The sequence below is a fragment of the Crocodylus siamensis genome, chromosome 6, assembly GCF_052110815.1.
Source record: "Crocodylus siamensis isolate JL-2025a chromosome 6, ASM5211081v1, whole genome shotgun sequence".
NCBI classification, from domain to species: domain Eukaryota; kingdom Metazoa; phylum Chordata; order Crocodylia; family Crocodylidae; genus Crocodylus; species Crocodylus siamensis.
Genome location: NC_143400.1, coordinates 13,894,507 through 13,918,180, shown reverse-complemented (window position 1 = coordinate 13,918,180; position 23,674 = coordinate 13,894,507). Strand labels below are relative to the sequence as shown.

The following is a 23,674-nucleotide window of genomic DNA, read 5'->3' as shown; positions in this document are numbered from 1 at the left end:
AATTTAAAATGTGCAAGTGTAAAAAGGAAACAGCAAAGTGGTTTCTGGGCTATCTGAGGAGCCCTCTGGCGTGCGTGCCGCATCCTCCCCAGCCCCAGGAGCGACGGGGATGAGCATGGCAGGCCATACTGATGCTTAAAGCGGTTCGTTTCTCTGGAGGCCACCAAAATCACAGACACACACTCATTAGATGGCACAAAAGGTGTATTTGCAAATAGGGTCAGAGCAGAGTCAAAAACTCAGTTTACTCTGAACCCACCAAGGAATTTTGCAGGCTGTATTTATCTTTTTCTTCCTGGGCACGTGTGCAGAAACAGGAACTCTTACAGCTCACTTCCGTTTCATACAAGCATACATGTGGTTACATCACTACATACTTCGCATGTATATTATAATTAACTACTTAAGTATGCAGGGCAGAGAGGTAAATATGCATCAGCTAATTAAGCATGCTCAGAGACTACTATAGGTCACCAAGAGTTTAAACACCGCCCCCCCCCCTTCAAGGACACAGTCAGCTGAATTCCAGCTTCTGTAATCTGCATGAGAAAGGCTAGGGAGGAGCTGGGGGAGAGTCTGCGATTTAGTATAAGAAAAGCTGTGGCAAGGCTGGGCAAGGAAAAAAGTCCTTGGCAGTGTTTCTTTCTTATCAGGTGCAAGATGCAAGCTGTGCATTTCTAACAATATTCCATTTCTAACAATATTCCATTTCTAACAATACCATGCTTGGATCTGGGCCACTGGCTCCCCGGAGGTGCGGACACCTGAAGCCAGTGGCCGTTGCTCTGAGCTCTGGGTAAGATGGGGGTTCCCGGGAGCAGCAGAGTACAGATGCTCAGCGGAGAGTTTGGTGAAGCCCCCAACCCATCAGACACACAGTGCATTGCTCTGATTGGGGTCACCGCCAGCATCTCTAAGAGAAACAAAAACCATGGCGTCAAAGGAAAAGCAGCGTCTATGCAGACCGCACCTCCGTACAAATGTGGTCCAGACATTTCTAACCATTCTCTGGGGAGGGAAACAATAAAAGCACTGAAATCAGTGACCACAGGGACAGCCAGCAGGTCCCCGTTTGATCAAGATCGGCCCAAGCTGGTCTATTAGACACACAGCGTAATTCCCCCGTGAGGAGGATCACAGGGATGTTGAAGCCAACAGGTTACTTGTCCCAAATGGCATCTGGCATTAAAATGCAGCCATAAGGTACAGCAAATACTGTGCTGGCTACAGTTCCAGGCCATCTGGGATCCATCTTGCAGCCGAACACATGGTAGAAGTGCTGTCTGGAGGCTGCCACGTGCTCTCCGTCCAGTGAAAAGCATTGCAGAGTCACTGGTGGCAGACAGCACGGGATCTTGTAGCACTAAATGACTTGAGAGTTGCCATTATTCCTAGATAGCAGCTGCTACCATGCCAGTCCTGAGTAGACACCTAGAGTATTAATTACTTTCAGCCTCAGGTATTGATTCCTATTAACCAGGAACACTAGGGCACTTGTACATAATGTTAATACTAGTTAATGGCACTCGAGTATTAACAGGCCAAGTAGCTGCCAGCAGCCAAGAGTTAATGCTCTAGGCCTCAAAGACTATCGAGGCATCTGGATTAGCAAAGCTACTGGCTTCTGCCTCCTAACTGCTGGTTGATAGCTGCTGCTAGCACACTCAAGCATAGTTAGCAAGTGCCCAGCCTTTCAAATGCCAGGACCCTGAAAGAGAAAGAAAAGAAGGTAGAAAGGGAAGAAGAAGGGGGAGGAAGGGTGGGACACAGAGGGTATTAGCAAGGGTAGCCGCTGGGGACCTTGTTCATTCTCATTTTTCTTGTTAGAGTTCATTTATACAAATAAGGGCTATGCTCATTGCAGGGAGATGCTATCTGTGGTTACCAATACATGCTGCTAGTATGCATTAGTACAAATAGCCTTTCTAATCTTAGCTATATTATTTCGGCAGTGATGTTAGCTGGAAAACCACGGTGTTGTGCTCATTGGTTGAAGTACAGCGCAACCTACCTGACCCACAAAGATGAGGTCCCGCTTTGCAAGGTGCTGTACGTACAACGAGACAGCCTCTCTCCCAAGAAGATTACAATATGAAGAGCCCTGGAGTGGAAGGGGAAACTGAGGCTCTGAAGGGGTTGTGATACACACGTCCGATACAGAGGCAGGTGTGCCCAGTGCTTCCAGTCCACTGCCCAGTCCATGCTGGTTCCCGGAAACAGTGCTTGCCCTCAGCACTGGCGCTTACCACACAAAAGCAGGAAAGGTCAATCTTGCAACTGGAGACCTCTCTCCTGAGTTGATGTGAATCTGCCTGGGTTTGCAAGGTGCCGTTTGGGACGAAGTTTGCAGCCATCCTCTTCCTCTCCCGAAAGCTGGTTTCCTTCCACCTCCAGCCCATCAGAACACACCCTTCACTCAAGAGTCTATGTCTTCATAGTTTGGGTTAAGAAGCCCCCACATCCTCTGCTCACCCCAGTCTTGCCATGCCTCAGTTTACCTCTCTAGGGAATGGAGCTCACACCTCATTGTTGGCGGCTTGAATTATTTGGTGTTTGCACCTCTAACAGAAACTCAGCTTGCTACTGTCACTGGCCAACAGATGGAAACATGATGCCCGAAGAAATCTAAAACAGCAGGCAAATAAGAAGCACCGAACATGAATCTTTGTTAAAAAATCCTGTGGTTTTAAGACTAATTGCAAAGAGTTTGGGATCCTGGAGTTGGCAGCTGCATATAACGGCTGCGCACTTTAGTTCTGCAGGTGCGAGCAAGGGCATAAGGATGATAATGATTATTTCAGAACAGGCCTGGACTGTCTTTAGTTTTAAATGCCTTTACTCCAGATTGTCCACAGGCCCCTTAGGAGATGTTAGGAATAATTTCCCCACTTCTCAGCTTAACAGTGTTCAGCCACGAGCTCTTTCCCACTGCCGGTTCTGAATGGGAATAAATCAGCAGGCTTAGCACTGGATGAGACCACGGATCATAGCACCTGACCTTAGCTGTGCTACCGACTTCCTAAGGGACCTTTGGCAAGTCACTTCCCCTGCTCTCCTGGGCTTGAACACAAGGCATGATTACACCAGTAGAAGCAATGGGCGGGGGTACCAGTGTAAGGACCTGGAAGCTGAAGTAAAGCTACCCTGGGAAAAATCTGCTATAAAACTACCCCCATACATGTTATGCCAGTGTAGTAGGGCATGCATCCGCTTCCATCCATGCATGGTTGGGAAGGTAAAACCCAGAGCGCTGCAATTTCTCTTGGCTCCCTAACTGAGCAGACAACAAAAGCCTGCACACTCCTCCTTTTCTCTATGGAAACAGCTGCTTGTGCGGTGCATTGTGGGGCGATGGGGCAAACTGCCTGCTGCCAGCATCCTCATTAAGCTTGCCATGGGGCCCAGGAGCAGCAGACGGGCTGGGGATGCAGGTGGGAGATCCAGCCCCACCAGCACAGGCTGCCTTGTCCTCCCACTCCCGGCTTTGGGGAGACAGGAAGCACCTCGCTGGCGATGCCCATCCTGCCATTGCCATCCAGACGCTTGGCACCAGGAGGGAGCCAGGCAGGAACCTGCCTGTGATCCGGGGCCGGGCTCCAAGCTGGCTGGCAGCCCTTGCATCGGGGCACGAAGCAAAAAACTGGCAGCAGCAGGATGAGCTGAACCTGGAGAGGCTAACCCCCGGCACCAACACATCCAAACACTGAACCAGGATAAGCTCACCCAGTAAACCGTACTTCGAGCTGAATCACTGTGATCCATCCTGTGGCAGTACCAGGAACCCCTGATGCTAGGTGCTGTACAGATCTGAGACGCAGAGACAGTCTCTGCCCCCCGGACATCCAAACTGGTGCAATTCTGTTTTATGCTGGGGTGATGCCAGGCTCTTAATGTGATTGTTTCATTGCTATAGGCCACCATGCATATCATAGGACTCCCCAGGACGGGGCATAGGGGGCCGCTTCTCCGCTCTCGGCAGTGATCAGGGAAGGTGTCCCACACCACCCATCCCAGGCTGATGACAACGACCATGAATTTCACAAGAAACAGAAGGCCACGGGGTCTGTCTGGAGTACCCCAAGGGAAATCAGAATGTCCAGAGAGGTGAATGCAGTTTTGCAGCACTTTAATGACTATGTTAGACATGAAAGGGAAAGACCCTGGGCTGGCTCCAGTGCTGGGGAAGACCTGTCAAGTCCAGCCTGACTTTGGGGCAGTGAGGCTGATTCAGTCCAGCAGAGAGGATTTGGGCTCTTGTTTCTTTTCCAGATTATTTCTTACTGGAGACCCTCAGAAGCAAGATTGGGCCCCCCTGGGTGCTGGGCATGTAAAAAAAACACATGTAGCCAGAAAAAAATCCCCCCACAGGACCCACATTTGACATAGACAAGATACACAGAGGGAAACTGAGGCCCAGAGAGGCACAGGACATGGATTCAGACACACTGCGAGGACAAGCAGAGCCAGGTAACTCAGGTCCCCCTCCCCAACACTGCCAGGCTGTCCTAGCAGCTATTATCATGGTGGCAATTCACATGGCAGGGAGCAGATCCCATGACATCTCAGGTCCTTTAGATGTCTCTTGGCTAGATCCCCGGTGCCCTGGGAGGCAGAGACCAAAGCAAACCCAGAGGCGAGCAATCGTCACTTCAGTGTCCCGGGGTACAAGTCTCTTTCCACGTGGGGTGCGAGTCCTGATCCTGAGACACGAGCCAGATCCTTGCACGAGATCATTGCTGCCAGGACACAGGCCCAACCCGGAGCTGCCATGGGAGGGTTGCGACCCAGTTCCTTCCCACGTCGCTCAGCATCGAGGGATATTGCCAGTTAGACAGCCGGTGACCGCAGGCAAGCTGTGCTGCAGGGACCAGGGAAGGCCGCAGCGGGAACTGTCGACAGGGAGAGACAGGGTGTGGGTCACACCGTCCAGGACCGCAGGCAAGACAGGCCCAGCACACGCAGTGACAACGATGCTCCAGTCGGACGAGATGAGATCGAAGTCGGTTTATTTAGCGCAGGTTGATTTGGAGCATGGACTAGGCTCCTGGGGCAGCATGGAGCAAGGGGAGAGAGTGCTCCCTGCTGAGCCACCCAAGGAATTCAGTGCTTCACCTTGGGTTCTCCCATTTTTGCCACTGAGTGGATGCTGCCAGTCTGCTCAGCGAAGGAAACCTGCGCTCACCAGCCACCCTCTCACTCTAAAAGCCATCGGCCTGGTCTGCAAGCCCCTGGCTTCACACCCCAAGCTGCTGTGACCACCCCTGCTCCCTCCAGCATTGCAAGGGTCTCAGCATGAGTGGGGGGACATCAAACTGTGTGCAAAGGCCCTTTGGCTGTGGTATCTGGTCTGGCCGTGGGGGGATTTCCCTGGCCTGGGATCATGTCAATAGCTGGGAATTTACTCCAGGTATCAGGAAGCAGGTGGGGCAGGAGAGAGATGCTGCAGGTCACTTCCAGGCTGGGGCAAAAGGCCTGTGATTGTCATCCATCCCCAGGGCAGGGCAGGTGGAAACCAGAACCTGTGTGTGTCTGTGCATATACACCACTGCCATCCCTGCTCCAAAAGCTCCTGTCACTCATGCTACAGGAGAATCTCTCATAGTTGCTGGCAGTAAGGGGTCTAGGACACATCTCTGAGCTAGTCCTGACAGCAGATTCCCATCCACCCCTCACCCACATACAGGGCATTTCAGAGCCTACTCTGGCCCTTCTGTAGCTACAGCCCTGGCACCAGGGCTCCTTTGGCCCAGGTCAGCCAGCCTCCCTTAAGATCTCCAGCACCTGAGAAACCTCAGGGGAGCTGTAAGGCAGTGCTCCAAAAAAGCAGGCTACTGCTACAGCTCCATGGATCTCACTGCCTCCTGCTGGCCATTTCCCAGTGCTGCATAACAGGTTCATTGGCACTGATCACTCTCACTGTTAGGGCAGCAGTGAGACACAAGCCAGGACCCACTCCCAGGGCCAGGATTGTGCTGGATCGAAACAGAAGCAGAGCTGCCAGTTTTAGCATTTTAGATCTATTGCTCAAGCTAGGCACAAAATGAGCATGCTGCTGTGTATTGCCAATGTGCCAGGAAGAAGCAGGGGCTGCAGGATGAGGGGGAGCTGGGAGGTAACCCAGAAAGGATGGCTCATCTGTGAAGTGTGTAAAGCAAAGCCATTGTACAGCTCCGAGCCAGGCCAGTGTGCGGGCACCAGATGGGTGTCGGAGGGGCCCTGGCAGATCCAGCCCTGATACCAGGGGAGATAAGGAGAGAGACACAGACACTCATTGGCTGACAGGAGACATCCCAGGCCCGTGGCCCGTTCAGTCATCCGGCGTCTTCAGGATCCGCAGCAGCATCGCGTGAACCTCTTCGTCCATGAAGCCCTGAGCCGGAGGAAACCCCGTGTCCCATCACCACAGGGCCCTCGCTGCCTCACTCCCCTCCCTGCTCACACGTTCTCTTCTGAAGTTGGCAGGCCACATGTGTCTGGATGAGTCTAACCCCAGCCTACCCTCCTTGGTGCCCCACTCCAAACCCCCACCTGGAGGGCACAGGAGGTTACAGCCACTCCCTTGGGCTTGCCAAGACCCCAATTTTTAAACCTCTGCAGTAAATCTTGCAATGGCTGCAGGGTGCTGGACACAGCCCCACAATCCCACGAGAGGCAAACCATATTGTCTGGATTGGCTCCAAACCCTGCTAGCTTTGCCCCCAGTCCACCCCAGCTGACGGTACCTACCTGGGCAGCATTGAGCAAGTGGGTTCTGTAGACAGCAACTATGTCCTGGTGATTTTTCTGTTGAACCTGAGAGGGAAAAATATGGTTGTGAGCTGAGATATACCAGTCATTCCTGTTTGCCCAAGGGGAGCAAGCTGTCACTGGAGCTCAGAGCTGTATGTCCACATGGGAAGAGAAAGTCCGTCTCCGAAAAGCCCATCTGTTTGGCCATGCAGCTGTTCAAAGCCGAAGCAGCACGGTGAATGCAACATGGGAGATTCCAGCAGCTGCGGTAGCACCTGGCTGGGCATCCACGCCCTGGACAGATGAGCTGAGCCTGTACCTTGGTTGCACCCCCCACTGCAGCTCCCAGTGCTGGGGCAGTCATTGTCTTGCACGGGACCCCAGTACCCACCTCCATCTGCAGCTGGAGCTGGGCATTCTGGCTGCGGAAGGACAGCACCTCGGCCGAGAGCTTCTCCGTCTCCTCCAGCAGCTTCTTAATCTGCAGAGTGAGGGCAGGGAAAACACTCAGGGGCAGGATGGTAGCTCCCCTGACTGGGCTGAACTGGGGGCACTGCCTCGGCCAGTCCACACCAGCTGGAGACTCCCCCCACCCCTACTTCTACCTTGCAGCAAACGTCCCTCTCCCTCCCTTCATAGGCCAAAGCCGTGGTGGGGGCAGGACAGTGCTGCTGTGACCTACACCCCACAGAGCCCTTCTGCTGGCTCCAACATGTGCTGGTCCAACGTGCAAGCCAGGCCCTGGGGCTCTGGACCCTCCTTGGGCCTCACCTTGCCCTCCTTGTCCTGGCAGGCCCTGGCCAGCTCCTCCACCCTCTCATTGAGCTTCTCCACCGTGCACTGCAGCTGCGTGGCCTTGTCCCTCAGCACCCTGGCTTCCCGCTCCTGCTCCGCTGTGTTGGCCAGCAGCTCCTGGCTCTTCTGCCTCTCGGCCAGGGTGGCCTCCTCCCAGCGGGCCGACTCCTTGACCGCCTCCTCATACCGCTTCTCCAGGGCCCTCAGCTCCTCTTCCAGTGCCTCGGCCTGGAGTGCCAGGTCCCGCTGGGCTTTGTCGTGCTTCCTCAGGGCGGCCTCCTCCTCCGCACGCAGCTCGGCCGTTTTCCCGGCCAGGCTCTCCAGCAGCTTGCTCAGCTTGGCCGTCTCCTGGCCCCGACTGCCCAGGCCAGCCCGGACGGCCCTGAGCGCCTCCTTCGCCTCACCCAGGTCACGCTCCAGCTCAGTCGCCAGCCGCCAGGGCGCCGTTGGCAGGTCGTCCTTGGCGTTCTCTGTTTCCTGATGGCCATTGGTGTGAGCGGGGCTTTTGCATGGCATGGCGGGAGCCTGGCAATCCTCCTCCATCTCCGACACCAGCTGCAAGGCCTCATTGTGCTTCTTCACCAGGCTGTCCAGCTTCCAGTGCAGCTCCCTGAGGATGCAGGGGCCCAGGCTGTGGCCGCCCGTGCCCCCCGCCTCCCCCATCTGCTGCAAGAAGCCGTCCCGGAGAAGCACGATCTCCTTCCTCTGGGCCTCCAGCCTCAGCCGCAGATTCTTGGTCTCCTCTTTCTCGCTCGACAGCTCCTGGGACAGCAAGGCCACCTTCTGCCTCAGCTCCTCGACCACGGTTTCGGGGTCAGCGCCAGGTGCCCCATCGCCCTGGGGCCGCTCGCACAGGCTCCGCAGCTCCTCCTGCAGCTTCTCCCGCTCCTTGCCCAGCTGGGTCAGCTCGTGGAGGAGGCTGCCGTTGTTCTGCTTGAGGTCCAGCACCTCCTTCTCGAGGTCCGAGCTCCTCCGCCTGGCGCGGTTCTTGGCCTCCGCCAAGCTGTTCCTGGGCCTCAGCCGGAGCGGCCAACTGGCGCCATCTTGGTTCTGGGCCTTGACCAGCCTGCCCTTCTCCAGTTCAGACAGGGGCTTGGCCTCATCCCCAAAGACGTGATTCTCCTCATGGCGGCTGAAGCCATTGCTCTGCTCCTGAGCTGGGGAGACCGCCATGCCGTTGACCGCCCCTGCCGGTGGGTCCTCGCGCGGAGGTGCCAAGACGGCGGCCTGCAGAGGCCTGGCTCTCTCCAGGAAGCTGGCGTTGGTGGCCGCCATCCTGGCCAACAGGCGCTCCAGGCCCACCACCATCTTCTCCCAGGCTGCCAGGCTCTTCCGCACGGCTCCGGCAGGCACCACCTCGAGGTGCAGCTTGCCCCGCAGGGCCTCTTCCACCTCCCACTTCAGCCCCTTGTTCTTGGCCAACACCATGCCCTTCTCCTTGTCCAGCTGGGCACACTCCCCCTGCATCCAGGACAGGAGCTGGTCCAGCTCCTCACCGCTGGCGGGCCAGGACCTCGCCCGGTCAGGGCTCCTCTGTTCATTTTGCTGCTGGGCCAGCAGCTCCCGCAGCCGCTGGTTGTCCTTGTCCAGCTCGGCCACCCGGGCCTGGAGCTCCTCCAGCATCTCGCTCTGGGTGCGCTTCTTGGTCTCGTAGACGGCCAGGACGGCCCGCATGTTCTCCAGGTGGCCCTCCATCTCCTGCACCCGCCGCAGGGCACTTGCCTTCTCCTCCAGCGCCGCGGCCACCTCTCCCTGCAGCCGCTTCAGCTCTTCCTCGTGGCGCTTCTTCTCCTCCTCCTCCTCTCCAGGCCACTTCAGCCTGGTGCGGCCACCCTTCCCGGCCTCTTGCTGGCTCCTCTTAAGCCCCTGCACTTGCTCGGTCAAGAGGTTCAAGTAGTAATCCTCTTCCGTGGCGTCCTGGCTGTAGTGGTGGCAGGGCATGGCACCGGCTTGGTTCTTCCTCTCAGGCAGCAGCTGGTCCAGCTCCTGCACCTGGTCCCAGACGCGCTCCCTCATGGCCCGGCAGCCCTTGGCCAGCGCCTGGCACTCCTGCACCTTGCTGGCCAGCTGCCACTCCAGCTGCTGCGCCCGTGCCTGCTCGTCTTCATAGCGGCACCGCCACTCCTCCGCGTCCAGGTCTTCCGAGACGTCCCCGTCATCCTCGGTGGTCCCCTCGCTCTGCAGGGTCAGGCTGCTGCCACTGCTCGCCAGGACATTTCCTCCCACCACCTGAAATGCCACAGAAACCCAGAAGTCAGGGACCCGAATGGAAAGGGAAGAGGAGGCGGTGGTTAAGGAGGATGGCAGAGGCAACCCTGAGTGACGCTCCGATCCCCTTCCCTTGCCCGATAGGTTGCTCTGCATTCTGCTCCTTGCCTTGTGCTCCCTTCCCAATCGGCTGCTCTGCTTTCTGCTCCCAGCCCTATGCTCCCTGTCTGAACTGTTGCCCTACTTTCTGCTTCCTTCTGCTTGTTCCCTCTAGGATCTGCCTCGTACCACACAGAGAGGCCTCCCATGCCGCCTGTGCTACATGTGCTGCAGGTTGGCCACCTCGGCATAACAGATGCCCAGATGTTCCTATTATGGGTCCCTGTATCTCTCCTGGCCTCAGTTTCCCCTTCTGGCAAGCAGGGCTAATCATCATTTCTTCCTCCTGCCCTGGATGTTACACTCCTCCTGTGTGTGTGTACAGCACCTTGCATACTTTGCAACGAAACTAGGCACCCCCTATCCTACGGAGGTTAGTAACAGAAGGCTCCTCCAGGGTAAATTCTACGCTGTGGGGGGTGCTACTGCTCCAACTATGGCAGCAATGCCATGGTGTTTGGTGCCCTAGTGTAGACGCAGCTGTGCTGCAGGAAATGTTCTGCTCCAAGTAGCAGCTGTGCTGGCAGATGCTGCCTCCTGCATCCACCCAGAAGGGTGCTGCCACTCAGCACCCAGGAATAGACCCTGCTGGGAGCCAAGTGAAGGGGGTTATTAACCCTTTGGGTTCAAGCTGGGTCAATCAGCTGATTTAGCTCTTAGCTGGCTTTTCCAGAGGAGCCCTGGCCGCTCAGTTCTGGGCATCCTTGGTTCATCCAACCCCCAGAGCTGCAGACTTTGTTGGCTTCTGCCAACACGCTTGCTTCAGCTGCATCCGCAGGCTCTTACCTGTGTCTTGCTGCTTGACTGGCGGCTGGCTCTGGCCTCTGCAGGAGGGAATAGAAAACCTCAGAGGAAAGCAAAACAGCTACACAGAGCCCAGACTGGGGAGGCGCTGGGGCAGCACCCGGCCTCTGCGTCCCAGCTGGAGCCTAGCTAGCAAGGCAGGTCACAATGTGGGACAAGGGCTAGGACTTGCTCCAGCAAATCTGGCTAAGCCAAAACAAATATCAAACCCAGGAGTCCTGCAACACAGCTCCCAGCCACTGGACGCATATCCATGCCCACTGCTGGGTAGGGACCCCAGGGGTCCCAACTCCTAGCTGCTACCCCTTGGAATTGCCTAGAGTTGAGTGGGGGACCCAGGAGTCCCCTCTTTCATCCTGAGGATTAGACAACATCCCACCCGAGATCTGGGAGCTCCACCTCCGGCTTCCTTGCTTTAAGAGCTTCCAGGTAAACTGAGGCACAGCACTAGAGAACAACATGGGCAATATTTCAGCTGCAGCACCAGGAGCCCAAAACTCTCACTTCCCCTCCTGTGCTGTAGCTGCAAACCTGGGCTTCCCTTGCTGCAGACCCTGTTATTCTCATCAGCAAAACTTTCCGGGGCTCTTTCTGGAATATTGGGTCAGTGGTGGGGGGAGTTTATTTGCTTTGTCCCGCTGCCTCATTGCCATGGAAATGCCTGGCTAGCAGGCAGGACGACCAGAGCCTCTGGATACGACATGTGGCTAAGTGCTGCCAAGGCCGGATATGGCTCTGAGAAATCAAAACCAGCTGGGGAAACTGTCGGAGTCTGGAGCCGTCCCTGCAAAGGGACCAAGCCAACCAGCAGGCAGGGAAAGGCAGGAGAGGAGAAGCAAGCAGCCCACAGCACCGCATGGAGCAGCTGGAAGCAAGGGGGCCCCTGCTTATCATCCAAATCCACGCGATCAGTCTAAATCCAAAGGCTTCAGCTGCTTTTGGGCAGGAGCCCTCAGCTGGAAGAAGCGTGTCCTGAGGGACACGTGGCTCTTGCATTCACCTGCAGCCCTGTGCCGGGCCTGCCTGGGAGGGTCTGTGCATCTGGGAGCAGGAGGACAGATGGGACTCAGCTAAACCATGTTGAGGTGGGAGCAAGCATGGTGTGCCCACTCGCACCCAGCTCAGGAGCTGGTTTCTGCCATGGGTGGGCCAAGGGGGGCTCTCCGGGTGCAGAAGGGGCAGGGCATGCCCCCTTTCCTCACCTCTCCTCTTCTTCTTATTCAGCGCCCGACGCAGTAGCCTCTGCAGCGGACGGCTCTGAGCCCGTGTAGCATGATTCAGGGCATCGTGGCCCAACCTGTCTGCCAAAGCAACGTCCGCCCCGTGGCTGAGGAGCAGGTGCGCCAGCTCCGTGCTGCCCTTCTCGCAGGCCAGGATCAGAGCAGTCCTGAGAGGAGACAGAGAGTGGAGCTTCGGTCAGGACCCCTCAGGGCCGAGTACATGGAGACCCACTGGCCCACACTATCTCAGCCCAGGATGCTTTTCTGGGTACCATGGGAGCAGCAGGGACGTTGCCAGCCTATAACACCCATGAAGCCACCCCAAACCCATGCCTGACACGGCTCCCTGAAGCAAAAGCTTCTGGGAAATTTTGCCACAATTCTCTGGGTGGTCTCCAAGGTCATCCTCCCCAGCCCATGACAGACTCACTTCCCATCCTTGTCAGCCAGGTCGACCTTGGCCCCTCTCTGGAGCAGCTGAGAGCAGATGGCTGCGTGGTTCCCCTGGGCTGCAATCATCAGGGGTGTCTGTCCACTCTGCGGGGAGATGGAGCAGTTGGCATGGGGGGGCTGCACCCACAGTGCCAGGCAGCCCAGCACCCCCACAGCAAGCCAAGTCTCCAGGTCCTTATATCGCCCCCAAGGGCCTGGACTCCTCAGCCCCTCACCCCGGCACTCACATTATCACTGACATCCAGGAAGGCCTCATGATCACACAGCAGCAGCACGCTGGAGGCACATCCAGAGTGGGCTGCAGAGCAGAAGAAAAGGGGCAGGGGTTAGGCCATCCAGACCCCCAGCCTGCCCACAGCTTGTGGAGACAAAGCGCTTCACTCACAGGGGCTGGGAGTGGAGTGGGGAGCAGCAATAGGCATTTCCCCCAATCTTCATCACCCGAGACCCCTAGAAGAGTGGGTTGCTTTGCACTGGGGGGCTCTTTGGGTGATGGGAGCCCCAGGTGATGCATTCCCCTCCAAAAAGCTTTGTCTGAGGGAGACCAGTCTGGCACCAGGCTTCAGACCTTGCAGGTCACTGAAGCCAGGGGTGGGCCCAGACAGGGCATGGTGCCAGGAGCTGCCAAGGTGCCCTGTCTCACTAGCTGGCATAGGAGGCTGGCTGCAGGTCTCTCTCACCTCTAGAGCCCTTTTCAGGGGTGAACAGCTTCAACCCCCCATGGTGGACGTGCCCCTGCAAGATGCCCCCTGCAAACTCACCGGCCCAGTGCAGGGGAGTGCGGTTCTCCCCGTCCACGCAGTCCTCGTTGGCTCCATGCTGCAAGGGGGACACAGAGCTGTTGGCATGGGTGGCTCCCAGCCCACAGGCCAGGGCCCTGGATAATGGCTGTGCCCCCCAACCCCAACCAGGCCTTCTGCTCTATGCCATCCACTGGGTGAGTGCTAGCCAGACCCTCCATCCCAGGGAAGGGATGTGGCCAAGCACTTCCATGTACCCTGGAGACCCAATGGTGCACTTCCATGTACCCTGGTGACCCAGCTGGGTGGCTGGGCTGCAGGACACCTGGGTTCTTTCGCCAGCCCTTCCTGACCTTGGAGCAAGCCCCTTGACCCCCAGCTCTCAGTGGGATCCCCCCTTCCCTGCCAACATTTCAGTGGCAAGCGGCTCAGAGCAGGGCCTTTCTCCCGCTGGGTTTGTACAGCACCTGGCACCCTGGACTCTCGGGGCCAGGGAAGCAGCAGCCTCCTCATTCCCAGCCCTGCCACTGACTCAAGGCATCATGATCCCTCCCCTTTCCCCTCCCTGGAAAAAGGGGTTAATTATCCCTTGCACTTGGGGCTGGGTTCATTAATAAGCCGCATCGCCCCGGGGCTGGAAGCACCGCACGGCACTGACGGGGCTGTTTATGGAGCTGTCGAGCAGGATCCCAGCCCCCCACCTCCCGCAAACCTGTTCTGCCTCATTGCACCAGCCCCGCACCACTGAAACTCCCCAGGACAGGCCCTGCCGTGAAACAAAGTGACTAATTCCTGATGCCAGAGATGGGTATCGGTATCGGCCCCACTGAGCTAGGATGGGGCTGGACTCCCCTTCCCTGCTACCTTGCTTGGTATAGCTCTGCTAGGACTCTAGATTTGGGAACCCAGGACTCCTGGCCCCCAGCCTCATCCTGATCCAGCCCCCATGGATGCTTCTGCCATCCCAGACCCGCCCGAGACCCCTGATCCCTGTCCTCTCCCGCAGAAACCTCGTCTGGGCTTGGACCCAGGTGCCCGGGCCCTGCGGAGAAGGCAGATGGGAGTGCATCTGCCCTCCTTACCTGCAGGAGCACCTTCACGCACTGGGGCTGGCAGGCGATGGTGGCCAGATGCAGCGCACTGCTGCCTAGGGACAGATCAAAGGGGACGTGTCACCCCATGGGCACAGAGAGTGGCCGGGTGACTCTGCGACTCACTGGGTGGGCACGAAATTCATCAGTTTGACCTCTCCCTGGCATCAGCACTGCAGGAAGCCCTGAGCCCTGGGCAGCACGTGGCTGAAGCACTCCCAGCGGGGCACAGGGGTGTCATGCCAGCCCCTGAAACATGGCTCTGGCCACTCTCCGTGCCAGGACACAGGTGGGACTCCCTGGGTGCAAAGCCAGGAGATGGGTAACTGCAGGGGATTTGCATGGTGCAGCACCCCCATCCCCTACCATCTAGTGGGAGCCTGTGTGTTGTGGGCATGCATGTGTGGGTGCCCCATAAACACAGGGGTACCAGGCCAGCTGCACCAGGGACATGCTCCAGGATGGCCTAAACCTAAAGGCCTGAGCCAAAGCCACTGAAGTCCACCCAGACGCCCTGTGGCCAAGGGCTGGGGCTGTCGGAGCATAGCAGGAGGATAGCAGTGGATCAATGGCCCAGCCATCAGCCCCATCCACCCACATACCGTCATCATTCTTCTGGTTGACCTCAGCCCCATGGTTCAGCAGGAGGCTCAGGCACTCAGTGAGGCCCTGGGAGGCTGCAATGTGGAACCTGTGGAGAAGCAGATCTGCAAGCATGAATGGGCGCCTGGGACCAGAAACCGCTCCGGGGTCCGCGCTGCTGGGAGTGGGCAGAGGGGGTGGTGGGACAAGCCCCAGGGCTCAGGACATCTGGGCTCTGTTGCTGCCTTGAGCAGGAGAGTGGCAGCTAGCAATAGAGAGCCAGGACTCCTGGGTCCATTTCTGCCTTGGGAATGGGAGCAAGGGGTAGGGGTCCAACCAGAGTCCAGGGAGCCAGGGCTCCTGCGTTCTCCTCCTTGCCTTGGCTGGCATATCTAGCAGCAGCAAGAGCCTCTGTTGGGGTGTGGATTCATCAGAGGTGAGGCTCTAGGTCTGCAGCAAGATGCCTGGACCCTGCTATACCCCATCCCCACTCCCAGCAACAAGGAGGACAGGAAACCGTACATACGCGGACTGGCCCAGGGCATTGAGCTTGGTGGGCCTTGCTGTCTTCCTGGCAGCTAGGCTGGCCACTCGGACCACGTCCCCCTTCTCCACGGCCTCAAGAAGCTTCTGGTCATGCTTGTTCCAGCTCTCCACCTGCAACAGAGATGGGAGGGTCAGCCTGGGGCCTGGCAGAATCTGGGTTAAACACAGGAGCCCTCCAGCCTTGGCTTTAAAATGGGCTCATCTGGATATGACTGGGGACAACTCCCGTCTCTCTGCGCCTCAGTTTCCCTTGCTGCCCCAATTCAGTGACTTATTACAAGGAGATTTTTTCCCATCATTTCGCCTTTCAAACGCAAGGTATTTTATTCCTGGGCACGTTTTATGCTAGAAAATATGGTATCCAGAGAGGGTGTAAAGCAAATATGGAGTTGCAAGAGCTCTCAGCCAGCCCGGACCTGAGACCCGTTGGCCAAGCAGGGCAGGGAACCCAGGCATCTGGGGGCACAGGTCCTATCCTGTACCCCCAGCTGGAGCTCTGCCAGCCCCCACACATGACTCCACGCCCTGAACGCGTGTGGAGGTGGAGGCTGTTGCACAAGGGGGTTGCTTCAGTTCCCATTATGCAGTGAACCCCAGGGGGTGATCCTTGCCACTGGCTGGGCCAGGGGAGGTATCACTGCTTCCTGGCTCCACCACCCAGGCCAACCCATCTGGAAGGGCCTGGCAGTGTGGTCTAATGATTAAAGCAGCAGGTTGCCCAGGGAGGGAGATCCAGGGGTTGGAACTGGCGGACTTGGCATCAGGACTTGGTTTTGCAAGGCCGCCCAGACTCCTGGGTTCCCAACTCCCAGTGTGAACACAAGGGAGTCATCACCCTGACCTATGCCTCACTTTCCCTTTCTGTATAATGGGGGCAATCATCCCACTGCTGCCCTGACGACAGGCTGTTGGGCGCATGGAGACACAATAGCTATTCCCCAGCCTCTGCTAACCTGGTGCCAAGTGAATGGGGGATGCAGCCCCTCAGTTGCCTGCAACCTGCAAAAGCACAATCTCCTTCCATTCTCTGGCAGTGGAGAATCCCCTGCCTCTTGGCTATATAGGGCTTAAGACACATAGCTTAAGCTCTGCAGGTCTGAGTCCAGCCAGCAGGGGGCAGGAGGACACACAGGCCCTTCCAATGCATCGTGACATGCTCCAGCGTGAGGCAAAGCCTCACTGCAGGACCCAGAGGCTTGTTATTATCATGGATGCCAGGAAAGAGGTGAGACCGAGGCTAGCACACCTGTCCAGATGTGCAGGGAGGGGGCAGGGAGGGGAGGAGGACCAGCCCCTCTGGATTGACGCACTCGCGTCCCTGGCTTCTCTAGTGCAGCCTTGGCCCCAGGGGTCCGGTCCCGGCTTTGCGACATCACCCGCCTGCATAATGAAGCAGCCCTGCCGGTCTGGCCCGTCAGGTTGGGACGCCTCCCGCTACCCTCCCTCCCTCCCCTGGGCCCAGACTTAGAGCTGAGGTGGCTCTGAGGGAGACGGCTGCACCCCAAAATCCCCCTGCCATCCTGGGGATCCTGGCCCCGATGCCCCTTGCCCCACCTGCTCTAAGCCCCAGAGGTTGTGTGGTCCAGTCCTTGCAGAGGCACCATGTGCTGGTGCCCACCCTGCCATTTCCAAGCACCAAGCTGGGGGCACTAGCCCAGCCCACAGACCTGGGGGAAGAGAGAAGCAGCATTTCACCTTCCAGAGGGGGGAAACTGAGGCACAGGGGAGACTAAGTGACTCACCCAAGGCCACCCAGGAAAACAGTAGCACAGCAGGATCCCCTGACTTCCCCAACCTGTGCCCTAACCACTGGGCTATCCTTCCTCCTCCACCCCCACAGCCCCAGACATACACAAGCCCATGCCGTCATCAGCCTGGGTAGCTCTCACCCTGCTCCGCAGAGACCCCACTGTCCTCTATGGCTTGGCCAGTATGCCATCCAGAGCCTTATACTGGGAACCAGTGCTGCACCTGAGCCTTCTGCCATCAACCTAGGACTACCCCTTTCTCTCCCAGTTAGCAGAGCAGACTAGTCACCCATGGGCAGGCAGCAGACCCCAGTGCCAGGATAATCCTTTTGCTATGGAGTGGCACCACACTGGGGCATGGTGCCTCCTGTTGGGGTGACCCCCGGGAGACAGACCTGGGCGCAGCATCACTCACCGCCACCTGTGAACTGGAACAGGAGAACATCTTCTTCATGCTGCCAGGTCCAGACAGGCACCAACACGTGGGGGGCTCACATGAGGACCCCAGGGCCAAGAGGCCTGGCAGGGATCCCTGGCCGGGAGGTGGCAGGGGGAAGGACAGCCATGGAGCGGTGCCCCAGAGGCTGCCAAGTGGGGAGAGGTGTGTGTGCAGCATCGGGGTGGCGCCAGGAGCTCAGCCCTCCGTGTCCCCTCCCTCTGCCTCCCTGCATGTGCTACTGGCTCTGGGCCCAGCCTGGGCTTGGCCACAGCAGGAGCTCCCAGGGTGCTGGAGTGGGGGGGAAGGGAGGGATGGTTCCTGCCTGCCCCCCAAGCCAGACCCAACAGAGACTGCACTTGAGCAGAGCTGGGGGGTCCTGCTACATCCCTGCAGCTGGGGAAGGCTCGCGGGGGCGTGCACACGCACACACAACTCTGTGCAACATTCAGCCAGGCCCCCACGCCCCGGCCACCCCCAACCCCTATCCCATGGCTTTCTGCAAGCTCCACCCTGCCACAACTCGGCTCTCAGGACCCGTCACTGCCTCTGGGTCCTATCCTGCATCTCAGCTGCTCCTCCGTGGGTTTGGGGCAGGCAGAGATGCTGATGCTGCGGAGGTGCTAGAGCAGGGCCTGTATAAGGAGCCCCCCCGGGGTAGTCATGGACAACCTGGGCTGTTAAAATAATGACATCCAGCCTGATCTCCTGCAGCTAGAGATGGACCTCCACCCACCTGGCACCTCCAGCATGTGCTGTTGGCACAGATGGCCGCGCCCGCTGCTGAAATGCAGCCACCCAGCACGCAACAGCGTCACAAGATAAAGGAAAAGTCTGTGCTTGCCAGCAGCAGCAGGGGAGAGGCGAAGGGGGTAAGGGTAGGCAGGGATTGACTCTATGTCCAAACACAGGCTCCAGGGCAGTCAGTAGGGACCAGGAGAATCAGAGATACGGGGTGCCAGCACCCCCTGCTGCCAGGTTGGGGCATCACTCCAGGGCTGGCTAGGAGAAACCCTGAGTTCCTAAAGCATCTACGACCAAGGGAAACATCCGCCCCGCATCAAGGGACACTGCCCCACGGGCACAAAACTTCACCCCCACAGCCCCTGGTTGGGCACCCCATCCCAGCACAGCCAGCCTCCTTGGGATGCAGCAGGGAGTCCCAGGGGAGATGAGACCCTTTGGGGAATATACCCAGGGTCCGACAGGAACAGGAACACATCGAGCCGCTCCCTGGACTCTCCCCATCTGCAAGAGTCAACTGTCCTGGCTGAGCCCGGAGTGGGGCTGTCCATGTCACCCAGAACCAGGCATCCGGGGGTTGGGGGTTACATGGATCAGACTAAAGCTGAATCTCGGAGATGCAGACAGATGTGACTCTGGGATGTGCTGCGGGGGGACGTCACCTCCTTTCTTTGCTGTTGACTTTGCCAGATTCACTGAGGGGGTAGGCTCATGCTTGGAGGAGAGGGACGTCGGTAGCTATTGTGCACGGGAGTGAGGGGCACGGCCTCTACATCACAGTCTCTTAAACCTTCAATGCTGGAGGCTGCAAGGGAGAGGAACAGGGGGAAACCCTGCTCAGACCAGGTCACTGTCCCTTCTGCTGTCGGAGCCTGGGCAAGACAGACCTACGTCTTGGCACATGGCAGCTCTTATGGACTTATGACTTTCAGCGGCCAAAAAGGCAGCGACATCTCCCCACAACAGCAGTGAACTGTGGTCACACCTCCTGTCCCATGAATTCCCCTGGGGCACGAGTCTGGCCATGATGCCCCTGGGAGGCAGCAACTCTGGCGACAGGTACGTACAGTGCCTAGCACAGCAGGTCCGTTTCCCGCTGGCGATCCCTGGGTGCAAAGAGAGCCTTGGCCCCATGTGGGCAGCAGCTTGGGGATCCTGGCAGAGTCCAACTGGGGCATTTACTGGTGAACAAGCCTCTTGGACACCTCCAGGGGCATTTATTTACCCCTGCGGGGGCGAGATACTACCCGTGCCACACAGCTCCGGGGGCCCTGCCCTCCTACCTGGCTTGCCCGCCTGCTTTATAGCTGGGCCTTGACATTTGCTCCAGATAAGCATTAGATAAACATCTGAACAGATTGTTCAGGGTGGGGGGAAGTCACCTGCGCGGCCCCTCCCGCGGGCCCGGCCCCTTGATAAGGCCAGGGCTGGCCGGGGCTGTCCTGCCTTCAAGCAAGCAGTGGCTGGGATCCCGCCAGAGATCCTGCTCCAGGAGAGATGCAGGATCCCTGACCCTCACCCAAGAGCCAGGATCCACCCCCTGGATCACGCCGGCTTAGAGGTGAGCTAAGAACCGTGCACTCAGCGCTGTACGTCCCAGGCGGGAAGCATGCCAGCGGGCAGGAGTCAGGAGTCTGGCTGGCTCAACAGCTCCGGGAACGGCTCCCTCCTGGGCGCCTGGGACCTGAGCGATGGAGGCGCGTTGCCGGCCGATGGCATCTGGGCCCTGCGGCTGCTGGTCTCCGGGGTGTACTCGGCCGTGTGCGGTGCGGGGCTGCTGGGCAACGGGCTGGTGCTCTACCTGCTGCGGGCGCGCCAGGCCCGACCAGGCCCTGCCATCGATGTCTTCGTCTTCAGCCTGGCGCTGGCCGACTTCCACTTCGCCCTGACGCTGCCCTTCTGGGCCGTGGAGACGGCGCTGGACTTCCGGTGGCCTTTCGGCCCGGCCATGTGCAAGCTGGTCCTCACCCTCACCATTCTCAGCGTCTACGCCAACGCCTTCCTCCTCACCGCCATGAGCGTGGCCCGCTACTGCTCTGTGGCCTCGGCCGTCAGGCCCGGCCCCAAGCTGATGCCCGCCATGGCCCGCTGGATCTCTGCCGGCCTGTGGGCAGCTGCTGCGGGGGCCACGGCACCCACCACGGTTTTCGCCACGGTGGGAGAGGTGGCCGGGGAGCGGCTCTGCCTGCTCAAGTTCCCCAGCCAACGCTGGCTGGGTCTCTACCACCTCCAGAAGGTGCTCCTAGCCTTCGTGGGGCCGCTGACCGCCATCTCTGTCTCCTACCTGCTGCTCCTCGGCTTCCTCCGGCGGCACCGTGTCGGTGCCCGGGCTCACTGCAGGCACCGGGACCGTGTGGCCGCCTCAGTGCGGCTGATGGTGGCTGCCTTCTTCGTGTGCTGGTTCCCCAACCAGGCCGTGACCTTCTGGGGGGCACTGGTCAAGCTGCGGGCCGTGCCGTGGGACAGCAGCTTCTACCTGCTGCATACCTACATCTTCCCCCTCACCACGTGCCTGGCGCACAGCAGCAGCTGCCTCAACCCCGTGCTCTACTGCCTCATGCGCCGGGAATTTCGGCAGGCGCTGAAGGAGGTCTGCGGGAAGCTGCTGGCTGTGCCTGCCTGCCTCTGTTGCCCACGGGAGGAGCAGCCGCCGGTCGCTGTGCTCCTGAGCCCGCGAGACAGCCCCAGTGGCGCCGTGCTGGGGGCCAAGAAGGGGTACACCTTGATGTCCACCAGCACCACCGTCCTGGATCCCAGAGCCAGGGACAATGCTCAGCTTGGGGAGGCAGGGATGGAAGCTGCTGAATGAAAGCTCAGGACTGCGGTGGTGGAAGCCACTGGGTGCTCCTGGCATCGTCCATACCAGGAGCTGGTGCCCACGCTGCTGGCATCTAGCCAGTCGTGGGTTCTTGGCATTTCCAGTCAGCCATCCGGCAAAGTCCCAGCTCCTAAAGGCCGGGCAGGTTTCTTCTGCTTGGATTCTCCTTCTTCCAGCTGCCTCAGGAAGGGCAAAGCATCTCCCAATCTGGGCCGTGTCCCCGCAGCACCAGCCCCGAGCCCCAGCCCACGCCAGCCTCAGGGATGCTGCATGGCACCACAGGGTGCAGGTGAAGGAGTGTCTTCTCTGCAAATGGAAACATCTCTTGGCCCCCCAGCCTGCACTGACTGCAGAGAACTGGCAGGCTTAGTGCACGGGAGCAGGGCTGGAAATCCAGGTGGGTTGGTCGCTCTGTAGTTGCCACCTCTGCAGGAACGCAGCCTAGATCTGGAGCATAGTCCAACAGGCTGGCTTCCCAGCTCACCGGCTTCCCCGCTCGCCGGCTTCCACAGGCACTGATGGACTCCGAACAGTCTCAAAGTCTAAACCCAGGTGGGACTGCGGCTGGCGCAGCCCGTGGCAGGGCAGAGATTAATGAGAGACTGCGCAGGGCCCTGGCACATGGTTCATCCTCACGCTCCTGCGTGCCTGGGAACACAGCGTCCTTGCGCCAAGGACAGGCATGCAGCCAGACTCCTTTGGTGGCACGTTGGCACCCGTGGGGTTAAACTGCTGCCCTCCAAGAGCTACTGAAGTCTAACAGGACCGCGCATGAGAGACAGAGAACAGGGCAGAAGTTTGGGGGGATTACTCATCAAAACGGTTAAATCAGGCTTCTCTAGGGATAAAGGCACTCTAATACCAGGGTGCTGCCTTCTCCCTCCCTAGTGGGCCCTTCTCCCTCTGCCCAGGTACCACGAGAGGCTCTTCCATGTTAATTGACTTGTGTTAATTAAACCAGCCGCCTAGGAACCGTGACGCACTTTCCTGGCCAACGTGCTCGTGCCTTTGGGACGCACCCACGTGCGAGCGCAATAAAGGACCAGCCAGCAAGGGGGAAGTTTCAGCAAGGTGATAAGCTCTGTGGCCTGGGAAAAAACCTGCTGTCCCAGGCCCTGGTGAGGACAGATTTTCTGTTTACCCAAAGGTAATTTTTATGACAGGAAAGTGCACAGCGCTGATTGCCTGGAAAAGCAGTGAGATACCAGGAGGGTAATTGCCCTGGTGCAGAGATAAAAGCAGAGACCCCGTATCAATGCCTACTGCCTCCATCAGCAGCAGGTTTGTTTCCCACCGAGGTCACAGGCCCGCAAATGAATGGGCTGGTTTTTCCGCAAGCTCAGTGGGCTCAGCCGTGACTCTCAGGATTGCAGCGGGCACGGCAAACCAGCGACCACTAACCCCGTGCCAATGCTGCGTTAAATAGATGTGTTGTAAAACCAGCCATTGAGGGGTCCCACATCTCCTCATGATCCACAAATGTGTTGGCTACACACGCACACATATGCACACACACACGCCATCCTCTCACCAACACTATTTGGCAAAGGGAATTACAGCAAGCAGGAAGGCGGGCACTAGAAGGGGTCTCAAGACATCTGGGTTCCCTCCCTGTCCCCTGCCCTTCCCACCTTGACCAAGCCACTTCTTCCCTTTGTGCCTCAGTTTCTCCCTCCCCAGATCTTCCAGGGCTGGGAGCTCTTTGCGGGACAGCCTGTGCCTCTCCCATGACCTGAAATGAGGCTCTGCCCTCAGGCAGCCTCTGGGCTCAGAGCAACCTGGGGTGGAAATAGCAGGACCCCCTCGGTAGGTGCAGAGCTGGCCGTACCCCCAGCCAGGCTCTGTCTGGTGCTGAGGACACCCCCACTCCCACCAGCAACCTCTGACATGGGGCCTCGCACCCCTTGGACAACTCAGCCTGGGGGACAGTACCCCATTGTCCCCAGCTCCTTCCCTGCCTGTCAGCGCCATGTTGGTCACCCATGGGAGAATGAGGCGGGTGCACTAGGTGCTGTACGTGCCTGCTGCCCACCCCAGGGAGCCTGCAGCCTCGATCTATGAGGCTGATGCCCATTGCATGGCTGGGGAAACTGAGGCACAGAGACAAGAAGGAACTCAGGCATGGGGGAGTCCTGACTCTCCTGTCCCCTGCCCTAACCACTGAGACGCCTTCCTCTTTACCCAAGAGGGGAACTAGAGGCAGCTCTTCTGCGGAAGGAATGGCTGGGCTTCCACCTGGAGAGAACGGGGTTCAAAGCCTGGTGCTCCCACAACTCTTCCCTTATGGGGAGGCTGCCACAGCCACAGAAACACCTCCCCCCCAGCCTCCATCCTGCCCCAGGGGCAAGAAGCAGGGTCTCAAACTTCACCCATCCTGGCCTCTCTGCCGGCCGCAGGGGCAGTGCCACGGCTGCCCGGAGCCTCCCTTCTCCAGAGGCTGCAGACTCACGTCTCCCTGAAGCAGCCACTCAGCTCCCGCTGCAGTCATGGGGCTCCAGCACTGGAGATGTCAGGAGCTGATACCCACAGCCCCATCGGCCTTCGCTGGGAAGGGGAGAAGATGGAGCCCAGCCCTACTCTCCAGCTGGAGAAGCATCAACC

General features: G+C 58.6%; 2 protein-coding genes across 3 annotated transcripts; one reads left to right on the top strand and one right to left on the bottom strand.

Annotated features, from left to right (window-relative positions):
- Positions 1–4,116: 4,116 nt before the first annotated feature.
- ANKRD35 (ankyrin repeat domain 35) lies at positions 4,117–17,797 on the bottom strand. Of its 2 annotated transcripts, none has more exons than XM_090054196.1 (13): positions 17,491–17,795; positions 15,308–15,438; positions 14,802–14,890; positions 14,191–14,255; positions 13,130–13,187; positions 12,596–12,666; positions 12,346–12,452; positions 11,898–12,082; positions 10,678–10,715; positions 7,501–9,753; positions 7,121–7,210; positions 6,727–6,792; positions 4,117–4,889 (listed from the first exon to the last, which is right to left on the bottom strand). In XM_090054196.1, exons 1-13 carry the CDS (start codon positions 17,689–17,691, stop codon positions 4,731–4,733), a joined length of 3,513 nt encoding a protein of 1,170 aa, XP_089910322.1. In that variant the 5' UTR covers positions 17,692–17,795; the 3' UTR covers positions 4,117–4,730. The 2 variants fall into 2 exon arrangements, with proteins under 2 accessions (XP_089910322.1, XP_089910323.1); XM_090054197.1 differs by having other exon boundaries at positions 4,747–6,370; positions 17,491–17,797.
- A 1,460-nt stretch (positions 17,798–19,257) lies between these two features.
- On the top strand, positions 19,258–21,161 carry RXFP4 (relaxin family peptide/INSL5 receptor 4). Its single transcript, XM_090054198.1, has one exon. The coding sequence runs from the start codon at positions 19,865–19,867 to the stop codon at positions 21,062–21,064; it is 1,200 nt and encodes a 399-aa protein (XP_089910324.1). The 5' UTR covers positions 19,258–19,864; the 3' UTR covers positions 21,065–21,161.
- The last annotated feature ends 2,513 nt before the right edge of the window (positions 21,162–23,674 follow it).

What these genes read in the sequence shown, in the direction of transcription:
- ANKRD35 (XM_090054196.1), bottom strand. Translation starts at nt 17,691, where the DNA reads ATGCTGCACACACACCTCTCCCCACTTGGCAGCCTCTGGGGCACCGCT. An exon ending in AATGCCCTGGGCCAGTCCGC is followed by an intron (nt 14,891 to 15,307) that starts GTATGTACGGTT and finishes GCTTCTCCACAG; the next exon opens with GTTCCACATTGCAGCCTCCC. An exon ending in CTGGCTGACAAGGATGGGAA is followed by an intron (nt 12,083 to 12,345) that starts GTGAGTCTGTCA and finishes GTCTCCTCTCAG; the next exon opens with GACTGCTCTGATCCTGGCCT.
- RXFP4 (XM_090054198.1), top strand. Translation starts at nt 19,865, where the DNA reads ATGCCAGCGGGCAGGAGTCAGGAGTCTGGCTGGCTCAACAGCTCCGGG.